At 40.2% G+C, this 16160-nt stretch overlaps 1 protein-coding gene across 4 annotated transcripts in view; it reads left to right on the top strand.

Moving 5' to 3' along the window:
- The window catches only part of LOC122539990, a 208824-nt gene that overhangs the window by 157692 nt on the left and 34972 nt on the right, over positions 1-16160 (top strand). The window contains exon 4 of one of the 4 annotated variants that reach the window (XM_043675254.1): positions 713-829. The exons of the other annotated variants lie outside the window; for them this stretch is intronic. Within the exon in view, the coding sequence (XP_043531189.1) occupies positions 713-724 (12 nt within the window). The 3' untranslated portion in view covers positions 725-829. Of the gene's footprint in view, positions 1-712; positions 830-16160 lie in introns of those variants that run through there. 4 annotated transcript variants of the gene reach the window in all.

Raw genomic sequence — 16160 nt, forward strand, 5'->3', positions numbered from 1 at the left:
GCATCAAACAAGTGTCCTACACTCCAACATCTTTAATATCCTTTTTCATTTGCAGACCTGGATTTGTAATATTAACCTATGAAAGGTTGCCCTTAATACAAAAAGCCATCAGTATTCTGAGTTTTTTAGAATAAAAGTTGTCCCTATGTTATTTAGCTTGCATTAATTTTCATTTATGTCATATTTTCTTGTCAATTGTTGATTAAATCATCTGTGAGCCTCAAAGCCAGTCATTAAAATATGGGAGACATTCCTGCCCAGGACATCTTTCATCTGTCAAAAACAGCTTGCAGCATTTAGAAGGTTCATTTACTTTATCATGTCTGTTGGCCTTGTGGAGCATCTTGATTCATTCAATGTGGTCAGTTTTTATTTAAAGTTCATTCAATCTACTGCAAATTGCACAGAGAAAGCTATTTTCCTATTTCCTGAGCTACTACATCATCCTCAAAAGGGACTAATTGGAACTTTATACAAAGACAATAAATGAACATTACTAAATCACTTAATTGTTTATACCTGATATGATTCTTTTTTTTTCTACTGACTTCATGAAAAATACAATCTGGAAAGGTGAAAACAGATAACCAATTTATTATCACCATTTTTCTGACTTTGTAAAAATTAAAATTACTGCTAATATCTCTATTTCCTTGCTAGTATTTGAAGGCTTTATCTTATGCTTTGTAACTGTCATTTTCTTTTCCTGTAGGTAAGGGCCTAGGTTAGAATGACTGTACTACCTCTTGCTTAGCACTGCAATTTGTATCATGCAGTCTACCCATACCAAGCACCAGCTCAACGACCAGCACCCTAGATAAAACAAGAACATTCACTTGGCTTCAGACTTAGTTTCCCATCAGTTATTTATTTGTTATTTAAAAATGGAAAAGCATGAATAACACACTAAATAAAAATTATTTTTAAAATGCTGTAACATTTTTACGTTCACCTATAAGCACTCATTTTATATGGCCATATTCCTCCAAATTTGTAAAGAAACCTGAAGGCCTGTGTAGTGATTGCAAAGTGGTCAACCAGGTGGACCGCATATAACGTGAATTTCCTGGTTGAGGCTATTAATCTGGTCCAATCAAGGAGCCCTGGTTGACAGATAAAATCAGGGTGCCAGACATTCTGTTCACTCTGAGTGAGCTGGATCAGTGTCAAGAACTCTCCAAGTGTAAATTAAGGGTGACTTGGTGATGGCATACAGGCATCTGTAGAGCTATTTCAGTGGTAAGCAAGGAATAGCATGCTGCTGAAGAAATTCTCTCACAACGGTCGTGTTTGAGTTAGGGAAAGCATTTCTGACAACATTGCTAGTATTTGAAGGCTTTATCTTATGCCAAATCTTATCTGATTTGGGAAGCTTAAATCATTCAATCCTGCTGTCAATGACTGGGCCCAGAATGTGGAAGGACTACTTTTATTTTCCAGATAACGGCATTGAGGCAGATGAAAGGCAACGATTAATTCTCCTGACAGCTTGTGGATCCACAGCTTTTTCAGTTAGTAGGAGCCTAACTTTCCCTGAGGCATAATAAACTAAAATCTTTCAAGAGTTGACAGACGTAGTTAAGGAATATTACGACCTGAAGCCTCCTCTAATTCTGAGATGCTATTGGTTTTATTCAGCAATTTGGGAACCAGGCAAATCCATGTTGGGATTTTGACAAGGTTAAGATGACTGGCAAAGACTTGTGACTTTGGATTAATCTGAATGAAATGCTGAGAGTGTGTTTGTATTTGGAATTAATGATGTAACCATGCAAAAGTTCCAATAGCTGAAGCCCAACTGGACTTCAAACAGGCGCTACATCTGGCTTTATCATTGGAAAATGTGGCAAGTGCAGCATATGAGTTTCAGGGTATTCCAACGGAAGTGGACAACTTCGCCAGTCTGACTGAGCTTGGGGACCACCATTTGACTGAAGGTAATTGCATGGCATCATTCAGGACATATCCTGAACAGAGGGACTCTAGGTCACTCCCAAAACAAAGCCAAGTCTCAGCCAAATGGATAAAATTTTCTTCAGGGTCTGAGCTGGCAAGTCATTATAGTTGCTGCTGTAATGGGGACCTGAGACAGCAAAGGGCCATCACAACTGGAAATGAGATCTTTTTGGACCCAGAGAGCTCAGACCACAGTCGAGAATGGCATATTATTATGGGGAGCAAGACCTATTTGAGTAAGAGGATTCGTCAGCCAGTAGCCAGGAGAGTGCACAGCCTGGAAAGTCCACCTATGTATGGTTTGGAGCAGTTAAGTTGCTTAGCAACATCCAAATCAGAGTCAATGAAAATAAATGTCTGGATAAATGGTCACTCAATTTCAATGGAGGTTGAGGCCGGTGCAGCTGTTTCAGTGATCGCAGAACCAGTCCTTAACAAAATTGTCTCTGGACTCCAACCCTTAGGTTTGCACAAGACCTCAGCTAGACTGAGAACCTATACTCAGGGACCTTTACAGGTTAAGGGTTCAACTTCAGTTCTTTTCTCTTATGAGAATCATAGAATGCCTACAGTGTGAAAACAGACCCTTTGGCTCAACAAGTCCACACCAACCTTCGGAAGAGTAACCCACCCAGACCCTTCCCCTACCCTATTATCCTATATTTACACCTGACTAATGCACCTAACCTACACATCCCTGAACACTATGGGCAATTTAGAATGGCCAACTCACCTAACCTGCACATCTTTGGATTGTTGGAGGAAACTAGAGCACCCAGATGAAACCCATGCTGATACGGGGAGAATGTGCAAACTCTATGTATCCAGTTGGCTGAGGCTAGAACGGAACCCGGGTCCATGGCGCTGTGAGGCAGCAGTAATTGCTGGTTTAGTTATCACTGATTGTAGTAAAAAAGTCAGGCCCAGGCTTGATTGGGTGAAATTAGTTGAAAAGATTCACCAAGATCAGCTCATCATCTTTCAGTTTGAAAATGGCTGTCTGAATGAAGTTCTAATTAGATACCAGGAAGTTTTTCAGGAAGGTCTAGGGACTATCAAAGGAGCCCAGGCCACCTTGCATATCGACCAGAAAGCAATTACATGATTCTGCATGGCCTGCCCATTGCTATTTGCCTTACAGGCAAAAATTGAGGCAAAAATCAGAAGGCTAGAAGGCGAAGGAGTTATCAATCCAGTCCAGTTTGCAGAATGGCCAGCATCAGCATTTAATTTATATACAAATTTAAGTTTCATAGATCTGTATCACCCCTGTTTTGATTCAGAAAGTAGTTGATCCCTTCCAATATAGGCCTGGGGCTACTTTTTGTCACAATGTCTCTTGTGAATTTACTAGTTAGTTCTTCAGGTTGACATATCTAACTAGTCATTTGCAATCTAAGTATTCTGATTGCATTTTCTGACAGCCCATACCGTCTCTCCTGTTAAAATCAACACATTTGCAGAGTCATTTTTGTCCAGAACAGAAGATTGCCTCTGCCATTCTATTTTGTATCAGCCCAAGAAAGTCAATCTTTCTGGTTTCATGTCATTAATATTCTCCAGGAGCACCCATATTAATGTACTTTGAGTACGCCAATCACTAGAAGAGAGAAAAAAAGTAACAGTTTACTTGCAACTTCATATGAGGGATATAATTGGTGTCTATCTTCTGTTGTATCCCTTACTAATGTCAGTCGTGTTATCAGTAACATAAGAATCTCATTGCATATATTGCACATGTTTCATTCTACTTGATCAGCAATAGTTTATTTTCACTTGCTTAAGTAGGCTTTGAAATCATAATGTAATTATTAACATCATTAATACCATATTCATTTATCACCATTAGCATCATCTTCAACTGTCCTCGAAGTCCAAGTCTCACAGATCTGCAACTCTCACTGGGCATCCCAATCTGGTTTGCTTGAACCAAGCACTAGGATGATCATATTTCACTTTGGAATCATTGTACTTTTCTGAATACCATCTGATATAGGGATAATTTATCCTCGGGCTATAATAATCATAATGGTTGGAGTAATATCAATACCTCTTGTTCCTTCTGACCTTCCCTTGAGGCATTCTGATAACGAAAGATCTTTATTGATCTGTTTTATGACCGCTGTGTCATCTAAAGTCCTCTCCCTTAACCCTATTTCAGAGGTTTTGTCTTGTGTTTAGAGTTGTACCATATCTACTGCCTTTTGCTTGGCTTTCTCTATTGTTTTACTTTCTTGTGTTCTGAAATTATATGTTTTGCCTGAGGCTGTGCTCTGAAGCTAAGGAGGTACATCTGTTTTTAATCTTCTCCCCATTGACAGTTTCACCAATGAATACCATTTGTTCAATGGTGTTGTTCAGTGACTGAATTGATCTAATTCTCAGTCTGGATTTTTTCCGAATCAGTGACTTCAGAGTCTTGATGGCTCTTGCTGCCTCTTCATTCAACTGGGTAGAGTGGAGAACCTGTCACCTGATTGATGCCTACTCCATTCTGAAATCTTCATTCACAATTTGGGTTCCATTGTCTGATACAAATTCTTGGAGAAAACTTGATGATCCTTTTCAATGCTCTGATAATGAGTCTCCTGTTGTTGACGGACGTCTCACCAGTTCATTTCATCTTGAATAATTATCAGCCATGACTAAATACATCTTCCCTTAAAATTGAACAAATCTATTGCCAGACCTTTCTGAAAATCTTGATGAAACCATTGGTTCCATGAACAGTTGGTTGTGTTTGGCACACCTTTGGCACAACCTTGAATGTCTTTCAAAATGTCTGGCCAACAAACTGATGATTGTGTACATGCCCTGCAAGTTGTGATACTGAGATGTCTGTCATAGAATTTCTGTGGGCTTTTTCTTAATTTCGATTTTGGATTTATCATTGTACAACCATACACCAATAAATCTTCCACTATTATCAAGGGTTCAGCTCTTGCTCTTTCTCGACTACCCTTGCAAACAGTTATCTCACCTTGTACACTCTTTATCAGATTTTTGAGCTGCATGAATTTTCTAAGCCTCCCCTGTTGCCAGTAGAATATTATTTATAGCTGCAGAAGAAAGCTGGTCTTGCTATTGCTCTCAAAATTGTATCTGTCATTACTTGCACTTAAATCTTTCACATTCCCATGTTAACACTTTCTTCTGCAAGTTTGTGTATGTCTGATCATCAAAGCTCTTGGTGTAAAATGTACCAAGTTTCATTTTCTCTCAGTTGGTGCTTGAATGCTGAGCTTGATGAAACATCTACCTAAATGTCTGCCACTAACTGACTCTTATCTATTTTCCCAGCCCATTTGGGACAAATGTTTCTTCATAAATCTGGAATGCCCATTATTCAAGTTGAGAACATTTGTTTGAGACCCAAGTTGCTCTCCCTCTAACTGAACTTGAAAATCTACTGCCTTATGATTACTGTTCCCTAGAGGATCCTTAATCCTGGATATTTTTTATTAATCCCACCTTTTCATACATTATTAGATATGAAATAGTCTGTTCCCAGGTGAATTGTGTGATGTACTGTTCTAAGAACAATCCATGATGCCCTGCACAACTTTATGTTCCATGTTATTCTTGTCCATCTGATTTGCTCAGTCAAGTTGCAGAATAAAGCCATCCGTGATAATCGGTATTGCCCTTTATACATCCCTCCATTATTTCCTAGGTATTCATGGACAACACAAATTAATGGTTTCAGCTTCTTGTTGCTTCTTTGATTCAACCAAAGAGAATCTACATCATGATTTTCTAAGCCAATATTCTTTCCCACTCTTGCTCTGATTTCATTCTTTAACAACATTACCCGACTTTCCTTTCGTTTTTGCTTGTCAAACCTTAATATTTGATGTTCACTTACAAGATTTGGTCACCCTACAGTCATATTTCCTTAAATATTCTTTTTAAGTTTACTTCTGTAATTTAAATAATATTAAATATACTAAGGATCTTACCTTACTTATATCTTAAACATTACTTGGTCTAAGTTAAAGACTGATTATAATTTTAAAGACTATATATCTATATGCTTCTGAATGCTCTGTTCTGCAGCTGCTTACCCAATAAACTTGCCATTTTATTAGATGTGACCTTTTTTTCAAAATAAAGCCTGCTGTTGTGTAGAGGTATATTACAGTTCTCTCAGCTTATAAAGAAAAGATGTTGCTGACTGTGTCTGGATGCTCCTTTTGCACAATCAGGCTTCAAGTTTTAAGGCATGCCATTGATTTCACACGAAGGTCTCTCTTATTTATTGTCTCCTACAGGTTATTAATCAGGGTTTTTGGACTCTATTAAGATAGCAGACAATAACCCAGGCCTGAGTCCTAAGGAAAACTCACACTTGATGCCTGCTCAGCGCCAATGCTGGAGCCAGAGTTTGAAGTTATACTTGGATTCTGAGCAGTGTGCATGGTACTCAACCAAGTGTGGCCACAATCCCAGCCAATTCATTCGAGTGTTCCAACTGATGACACTTGCAGCGTTCAGCTTCAGCCTGCTAGACACTAATTGTACACATGAATCTGTTTGGAACCACATCTTAGAGTCATAGTCATGCAGCATAGAAACAGGCCTATTGGCTCACCATGTCTATGCTAACCAACAAGCATCAAATTACAGTGATCCCACTTACCTGCAGTTGGTCCATAACCTGCTATCCTCTGACATTCAAGTAATCATCCAGATGCTTCTTAAATGTTGCCTGCACCATCCTCTGAGACAGCACATTCCACACATATATATATGCCACCCTTCAGGTGAAAAGAATTTTTCTCAGATCTCCTCTGCACAACTTGTTCCTCATCTTAAACGTATGCTGTTTGGTCTTAGACACTTGTATTATCTAATTTGGCCAATAACATTGATTTCTGCCATTTTGGCAGTTGTCTGGGAGGGTGACAAGGGTACCTTGGGGTGTAACCATCCTGCTAGATGATATAAGTGGATTATGAAAATTTCTGTTCATAATTCCAAACATTGAGAGCCCTGATTATGTATAAAGTTAAAAATCACACAACACCAGGTTATAGTCCAACAGGTTTAATTGGAAGCACACTAGCTTTCGGAGCGACGCTCCTTCATCAGGTGTTTGTGTCACCTTTGTACACCCCAGTCCAACACCGGCATCTCTGATTATGTATGTCTGCCATGTTTGTTAGCATTTCGGGAACTGTCTTGGTGACTTTCAGGAAGTACTTGCTTCCTTGACATTTGATATCTGTTTAGCTGCCTATCATAGCTATTGATTAAACATTTAAAAAGGGTGAAATCTTATAGAGTTCTGAACAATATGGGATATGGCAAGATGTGTAGCAGAATCGGGTGGCAGTGCAGGCCCATTCCAACTTTGGGAACAACCATGCTATCTTTTATCATTTACACACAGTGAGGCAAGATTCTCACTTAGCAGCAGCCAATTTACAGTGATTATTGCTTGCAAGTACCTTGTGAACTGCCTAACTTGTGATATTAATATAAAGCCTCCCATCTCACCAAGCAAGCTCAACATCAGGAAAACTCGACAAGAAAGCCAGAGCAAGCACTTGGCAGATTTAGCTTGCTAATGATCTCCAGGCACCAACATCTCAGGGCACATTCCATGGGCATCAGTTATACACATCCTACATCCATGGATATTGGCACCCAATATGTGCTGGCCTTCACGTCTTTCCTGCAATCAGTTAACAAGATGAGCCTCTGCACTTCAGTGTTGCACTTTGGATTGGACTGGCTGCATCTCCAGACTCTTATAGTGCTCACTCATTCTGAGCCTATCTGGATGCTCATAGCATCCTTGTCTTAAATTGCATCACCTTGCCTTTTTGCGCTCTGCCCCTCAGCCAGAGATACTAAGCACACATTGCTGCAGTCTTCAATCAAGTTAAGGGCAGCCAATGATACCAGTCCAGGACCTGCTCGTGTGGTTACTGTCAGGATTCTTTCTACGTTAGAGGTTCTGAGCTGGATGATGGGCAGTACACCACCATCTTGACACTTCTGCCCTATTGTTGGCTGTTATCCTTATGGAATGAGAGAGAGGAATGTATTAACAATGATAGACGTGGGTGGCAATGCCATTATTGTTAGTGCAGATGGGGAGGTCATTGAGTCATAGAGATGTACAACATGGAAACACACCCTTCAGTCCAACCCGTCCATGCCGACCAGATATCCCAACCCAATCTAGTCTAATTCTGGACTCCCCAAGCCCAGGGAAAAGACTTTGCCTATTTATCCTATCCATGCCCCTCATAATTTTGTAAACCTCTATAAGGTTACCCCTCAGTCTCCAACACTCCAGGGAAAACAGTCCCAGCCTGTTCAGCCTCTCCCTATAGCTCAAATCCTCCTGTGCATTGAATGAGTGAGTCGGCAGCATAGAAGGCATGCAGGTAGAGTGGTATTGGGCGTAGATGTAGGTGAAAGGAAATGGGAAATATGTTGCAGGCATTAACGAGCATGGTAGATCATGAGCCTTGGTGGGAAGTGGGTATAGTAACAAAGATAGAGTGAAAGTAAGTTACTGAAGAGAAGCTGATGGAACGTACCCTGGTGGAATGGAGAAGGACACTGACCTGCAATGTTGTGTGCTCCTCTAGATCACTGAGATAGCTTTTACCCAGATGGCAACATTGTTCCAATCAGACATGCTCTGGTGTTGTGGCCTCCAGTGCTAATTCTGGGGTAAGAGGAAATTCTGCATTAGCACTACCCTGTCAAAGGGTTCTCCAGGATCCTGCCCTCATAGTGAGCCCATGTGTCTGAGGGAAAGATCAGGAACTGCAGGGCAGTTCCAGACTGATAGGGCCTGTCTGTGTGTAGAAGGGATTTTTAAAAATCACACAGATGCATGGTTTGCTAGAATATTTGCTGGGTGGTGATTTGTGGCAGAAATCAGACATAAGACGCTATAATGGCATGGTAGATCATTAGTGAGGCAAGTTTGGTAACGTACATCAAGCAAACTCACGAACCACAACAAAACTCGAAAAAATTCAATGCAACCCATACTTAGTAATTAAAGTATAAGATTCCGCCCCATCTTGGCATGCTACTGGAGTGCTAAATGATGGATTTTGGTGCTTGGATCATTTTGGAGGTGGAGTACAGAATGCTGTGATGGACAATCCATTAGGAGGAAATCATGGCAGAAATGGGGAAGTGCTTTGCAAAAGAGCAAAAGGAGAAGGGAGGAGAACAATACTTAACAGCTATAAGAAAAAAATGATTACAACAAATGAAAAACATCTCCTGTGACCATTAAATGAATGCAAGCACATAGCATGCCTTAGCTACATATAATCCTGAATGTGAATGCATTCAGGGATCATGCATTCCACACAAACTATCTCACATTGATCACATTCCACCAGTACACCACTGTCATTTTGCATCATTGCATTGTAACTCATTCTTATGTACACCTCTTTATGCTGTATCTACAAATTTGTATTGCTGCTCTTTTTGGATGCTATCTAATGAACAAAACTGTCTGGTTGAAAACAATAACCATGAACCTCCTAGAACTGTGGTCCTCTTCTCACAGTAGTTAATTTCTGGATGACCCTCCTGAAGATTACAATTCAACTGTTGCTACTTCGGCACCAGTTTTGTTTCTTCCCAGCTACAAAGCAGACATATAAGGTGGCAGAACAGGAGCCTCACATTTTGCAGTTGGAAGATACATCAGGATTATGAGTGCAATCTGCCACATTCGAGGCACAGGTCCCTCAGTCAGATCACCCACTAAGCAATGAAGGGTTGTAATGGTTTTTTGAAATTCTTGTACCCCCAGAAAGATGGCATCCCAAAGATATTGGAAGCTGCTTGATACTATCCATGAAGACACATAGATAATACCTCTAAGTGAAGGTACTGACTGGTTGAGAGGCCTCTCTTAAACAAAATAGATGAAGGGATTCCTACATAGACACAATGCCTTTTTGGAAGGTAGTGAAAAATATGCCATTAATCTCCGAAGACCTTCTTCATTGCTTCCATCAAGATTTCAAATTAGGCACCCAAAGATTTGGATGAACAGAATTTTGTTCAGAAAGGATTGATGCATCCTGAGTCTGGGTCACATCCATTCCAATTTAATTTTCTCGCAACTGTTCCAGCTTCCTCATATCTGGTACTGCAAGTGCTGATAAAAATTGATTTGCATTTCTTAAATCTACTGAGTGGATTTGACTGGATTTGGTGAATGCAAGAAAAATAATTAATGACTGTATGAAGTGGTATAAAGAACAACCACTGCCTAATTGTCTTCCTTTTAAGATTACTGCTGTCTTTCACCCTGTTGTCTTTCATCCTGTAGGAAAGTAACTAAAATCAGTCAAGCTGAGCAGTTACAGTGAAGGAGAAGGAAAAGTTTGCTTTCAAAGATACAGTGCTCTGACACCATGAAATGGTGATGCAACAGACCTATAATCCCTTATTTTTCATCATCTGTATCTGTTGTGCACAACCCCAGGAGTCAAAGCAGTTGTTCTGGGCAGGTGAGATGTCAAAGTTCAGGGTTCTTGTCAGCATCTTGAGATTCTCATTAATTATGGGCCACTTTCTCCTAAAAGAAGGAAAACAGACCAAATCACAATTAAAGCTGGTCAATGGATGCTGTTTTAAGTCTCAGTGCTAGTCAGAGAAAATAGAAGATGCAAAAAGAGACAAGTGAAATGAGAAATGGAAGAGTCGATGTGAATGTTGCACTGTGAAGAAAGTATGATTGGGAATTGCATCAAGGGGCATCATAGCACAGAGATTACTGTTTTGTTTGAATGTCTTTGGAGTCAGTCCTTGAACAATGAGTGAGATGCTGCCAGATAGATTTAGTGGAAAAGGGAAGCAGTGATCTTAAATTGGTTGACTTTCGGTCTTTGAACATTCTCATGCAGTGCAGTCATTTGGTTCAAAGAGGTAGCATTGATAGTAATTGTTATCTCCAGCTGATTACAAACCCCCCCATGCCATCAACTGTAAATGGGCAATTTCTCCTTCATTCCATGTTGCTCAAAAGTACCTTCAGTTAGAGTTCCAAAAAATATTAGCAGCCACCTGGTTTCCATGCTTTCATTCCAGCTGGAATGTTTGTTTAGAAACCAATTAAATTAGAAGCAGGAATACCCTCACCCCATGCCTGCTAAATGCTATTATGGCCTCAACTCTACTTTTGTGTCCACCCATGTCTTTGATTCCCTTGCCAATTAAGAATCTATCTAACTAGCGTTGAAAATGTTCAATGACCCTGCCTCTGCTGCTCTCTAAGGAACAGAATTTCACATACTAACAATCTTGTGAGACAAAGAAACTCTCCTCATATCTGACTGAAATGGGAGACCCTTTACTTTTAAACTAATCTAGTTTCTCCCACAGGGGGAAAATTCTCTCAGCAACCACCTTGTCAAGTTCTCTCAGAATTTTATATGATTCAGAGAGATTAGATCTCATTCTTCTCACAAGATAACTCACTCATTTCAGGAAACAGTTCATTGCAGTTACTCATTTAAGTACTGGCAGAATTTACTTCTATATGATATCTAATTTCTCTTCCTGACAATGAATTTTAACCTCCTGGCATACAGTTCCTTAACAACAGACTGAAATTACTCTCCTCGACCATCTTCCAACAAGTTGCATTATTTTGTGACAAAGGCATGTCAGTGAGATTCACATTCCCTGCTCAGTTAATAACGCACAAAAATGTTGACCTCTGCATACTTGGTAGGGTCATTGGTTGAGTATGACATCATAACCTTAGCCAAACTGGAGTTAATGGGAATCAAGGGGAACACTTTACGCTGGTTGTAATCATATAGAGCACAATGAAAGTTAGGGATACTGGAAGCCAAATTTCTAAGTCCAGGGACATTTGTGCAGGAGTTTGTCAGAGTAATCTCCTTAGCCCAACCAATTTCATCTGCTTCATCAGTGACCTTCCACACAAGTGCGAGGCAATGACCATCCAGAACAAAAGCAAATCTAATCATTTTCCTTTGATATTCAATTGTAGTACTATTACTGAAACCAACCTGTCAGCATACTAGGCATTACCATTAGCCAGAAACTGAATTGGACCGGCCATCAAAATACTATGACAAAATAGCAAGTCAGAGATGGGCAGTTCTGAAGTAGGTAGCTTATCTCCTGACTCCCCAGACCATGCTCATTACCTACAAGGCACAAATCAGGGACATGATGTAATACTACCCACTTGCCCAAATCACTGCATCTCCAACAAAAGATAGAAAGCTTGACACAATCCTGGACCAGGCAGACCACTTGTTTGGTACGATGTTCACAAATTTAAGCATTCGCACCCTCCATCACTGATGCATAGTAGTAGTAATCTATATTTAATGCACAAGATACCTAATAACAATCTGCTAAGCCTCCTTGCCAGCACATTCCAATGCCATGAATTCTATCACCAAAAAAAACAAGGAAAACAGACAAATGGGAACTTTATCATCCATAAGTTCTCCTCTAAACCACATCCTGTGTGGATTCAAAACGTATTGACATTCCTTCACTGTTGCTGGATCAAAATTCTGGACCTCTCTTCCTAACAATTCTGTGGAGGTACCCATAGGAGATAAACTGCAGTGTTTCAAGAGGATGGCTCACTGTCACTTTCTCGAGGGTAATTAGGAATGGACAACAGATGCTGGCATTTCTAGCAACACCCACTTCCCATGAAAGAATAAAAATAAGTTGCCTTGTTTCCAAGAAAGGCTTTGTTTAGATAAAAGAAAAGTCTTTTGGTCGACATTTGACCCTGAGAGGTTTCTCACTAAGTGATAATTAGTTATACGTCTTGAGGTGGGGTTAGGGAGAAACTTCGTAAAACCTTTCAATGATAAAAAAGTAAGTTAGTAACACACCTCATCCTTTTATTTGGAAGTGCTCAGCTGTAAGGATCATATGGCCTTTTAAGTCCTTAGCACATTGATGCAGATGCTTTTGAGAAACCGTGTAGAGAGTAAAGAAACATGGTCAACAGACATTTTTAATCTTACACTGACATATAGCATAGAAATCTACTGTACTTAGTTTTGATAAGGTACTACTCAAAAATTATAACAGAAAACAAAAGCTAATGCTAACGAGTAACATATTAGTATGGAAAGAAGATTGGCTGGCCAATTGGCGAACAGAAAACTGAGACTGTGTGTAAATGGGTATTTGCCTCATTGAAAAGAAGTAATCAACAATATCTCATTGGTGTCTGTGCTTGGACCTCAACATTTTACAGTTTATATCAATGATTTAGGTGAGGTGAATGATAGTGTGGTAGCTAAATTCACAAATGACACAAGGATAGTGAGGAAATTATGCTCTGAAGAAAATAACTTTGCATGTGGATTTAGATAGGTTGAGTGAGCAGGACTGGGATATCCTAGCAATTACAGAAACATGTCTCAGGGATGGACTGGATTGGCCGCTTAATGTTCCAGAATACAAATGCTAAAGGAAGGATGTAAAGGGAGGCAAAAGAGAAGGGGGAGGAGAATCCTAAAGGAATTTATAAATACATTAAGGACAAAAGGGTATCTGGGAAGAGTATAGGGCTCCTCAAAGATCAGCAAGGCAGCCTATGCATGGAACCGCAGGAGATGGGAGAGCACTAAACAAGTATATTGTTACAGTATCAGCAGTAATTTGCTTTTATATTGTTACAGTGTTTACAGTGTAAAAGGACATAGATGATGCAGAATGTGGGGAAATAGATGGTGACATCTTGAAAAATGACCATATTACAGAGGAGGAAGTGCTGGATATCTTAAAACACATAAAGGTGGGTAAATCCCCAGGATGTGATCAGGTGTACTCGAGAACTCTGTGGGAAGCTAGGGAAATGATTGCTGGGCCTCTCACTGAGATATTTGTATCATCGATAGTCACAGATGAGGTGCTGGAAGACTGGAGGTTGACTAACGTGTTGCCAGTATTTAAGAACGATGGTAAGAAAACCTAGGTAACTATAGACTGGTGAGCCCAACATCGATGATGGGCAAACAGTTGGAGGAAGTCCTGACGGACAGGATTTGGAAAGGCAAGGACTGATTAGGGATAGTCAACATGGCTTTGTGCATGTCTCACTAACTTGATTGAGTTTTTTGAAGAAGTAACAAAGGGAATTGATGAGGGCAGAGCAGTGGACGTGATCAATATGGACCTCAGTAAGACATTTGACAAGGTTCCTCAAGGTAGACTATAACTAGCAAGGTTAGATCTCATGGAATACAGGAAGATACAGAACTGGCCACAGAGAGGGTGATGGTGCAGGGTTGCTTTTCAGACTGGAGGCCTGTGACCAGTGATGTGCCACAAAGATCATTGCTGGATCCACTGCTTTTCATCATTTATATAAAAGATTTAGATGTGGACATAGGATGTATACATGATGTGGAGGTACCGATATTGGACTGGGGTGACAAAGTTGAAAATCACACAACACCAGGTTATAGTCCAACAAGTTTATTTGGAAGCACTAGCTTTCGGAGTGCTGCTCCTTAATTAGGCAACTAGTGGGGCAGGATCATAAGACACAGAACTTATAGCAAAAAGATCATAGTGTCATGCAATTGATACAACATATTGAACATACCTAGATTGCTGTTAAATCTTTCATCTTTTAGAATGGGTTGCTGGTATCGATTCATTAATATGTAGATCTCAGAACTTCTTTCAAATTACATTCCCGAGATAACTTAAGGTTTTATAAAGAAAAGGTGACATCTCAGCTCAGACAATGCACAAAAGGTGTGATGTTAGAGTCTGTCTATATTCCAGTCTTGAGTCAGACTGGTTCTGTTTCCAAAATAGGAATTTATAAAAGGTCACATGGATTGACTACCTGCAGATTGTGCACTTTTTGAAGAAAAGACAATGCTTCTGCAAATACAATTCTGCAAATGCAAATTTACCCGATAGACTTTTATGTGTGTGTGCGTGCATGAGAGAGAGAGTGTGTCTGTATGTGGTAAGGAGTGTGAGTGTGTGCATGTGAGTATGTGCATGTGATTGTGTGCATGTGAGATTGTGTGTATGTGCATGAGTATGACAGAGTTTAAGCCTGTGAGAGGGTGTGCATGTGGGTGAGATACAGTTAGTAAGTTTGCAGATGACACCAAAATTAGAGGTGTAATGAACAGCGAAGAAAGCGAACTCAACGTACAATGGGATGTTGTATGGCCAGTGGGCTGAGGAGTGGCAGATGGAGTTTAATTTAGATAAATGTGAGGTGCTGAATTTTGGAAAGGCAAATCACAATGGGACTTACACACTTAATGGTGAGGTTCTGGGGAGTGTTGCTGAACAAAGAGACCTTGGAGTGCAGGTTCACAGTTCCTTGAAAGTGTAGTCACAGTAAATAGGATAGTGAAGAAGGTGTTTGGTATGCTTTCCTTTATTCGTCAGAGCACTGAATATAGGAGTTGGGAGGTCATGTTGCACCTGTACAGGACATTGGATAGGCCACCTTTGGAATAATATGTGCAATTCTGGTCTCCCTGCTGTAGGAATGATATTGTGAAACCTGAGAGAGTTCAGAAAAGATTTACAGAGATGTTGCCAGGCTTACGCTATAAGAAGAGATTGAAAAGACTGGGGCTATTTTCCCTGGAATGGTAGAGGCTGAGGGGTGACCTTATCAAGCTTTATAAAATTGTGAAGGGCATAGATACGATAAATAGACAAGGTCTTTTCTGTGAGGTGAGGGGAGTCCAGAACTAGAATGCAGAGGTTTAGAGTGAGAGAGGAAAGATTTAAATGGAACCTAAGGGGCAATATTTTAACACAGAGAGTGGTGCGTGGCTGGAATGAGCTGCCAGAGGAAGTGGTGGAGGCTGGTACAATTGCGGCATTTAAAAAGCATCTGGATGGGTATATGAATAGGAAGGGTTTAGGGGAATGTGGGCCAAGTGCTGGCAAAAGGGAGTAGATTACTTTAGAATATCTAGTCGGCATGGATGAGTTGGACCAAAGGGTCTGTTTCCGTGCTGTACATCTCTATGACTGTATGATTATGTGTCACAGATAAGTCATACAGGGCATTGGCGAGACCAACAATATTCAAAATGCTAAAAATCACACAGCACCAGGTTATAGTCCAACAGGTTTAATTGGAAGCACACTAGCTTTCAGAGCGCTGGTCCTTCATCAAGTGGTTGTGTGAAGGAGCGGCGCTCCAAAAG

This window comes from Chiloscyllium plagiosum, chromosome 33 (genome assembly GCF_004010195.1).
Source record: "Chiloscyllium plagiosum isolate BGI_BamShark_2017 chromosome 33, ASM401019v2, whole genome shotgun sequence".
Classification (NCBI taxonomy): domain Eukaryota; kingdom Metazoa; phylum Chordata; class Chondrichthyes; order Orectolobiformes; family Hemiscylliidae; genus Chiloscyllium; species Chiloscyllium plagiosum.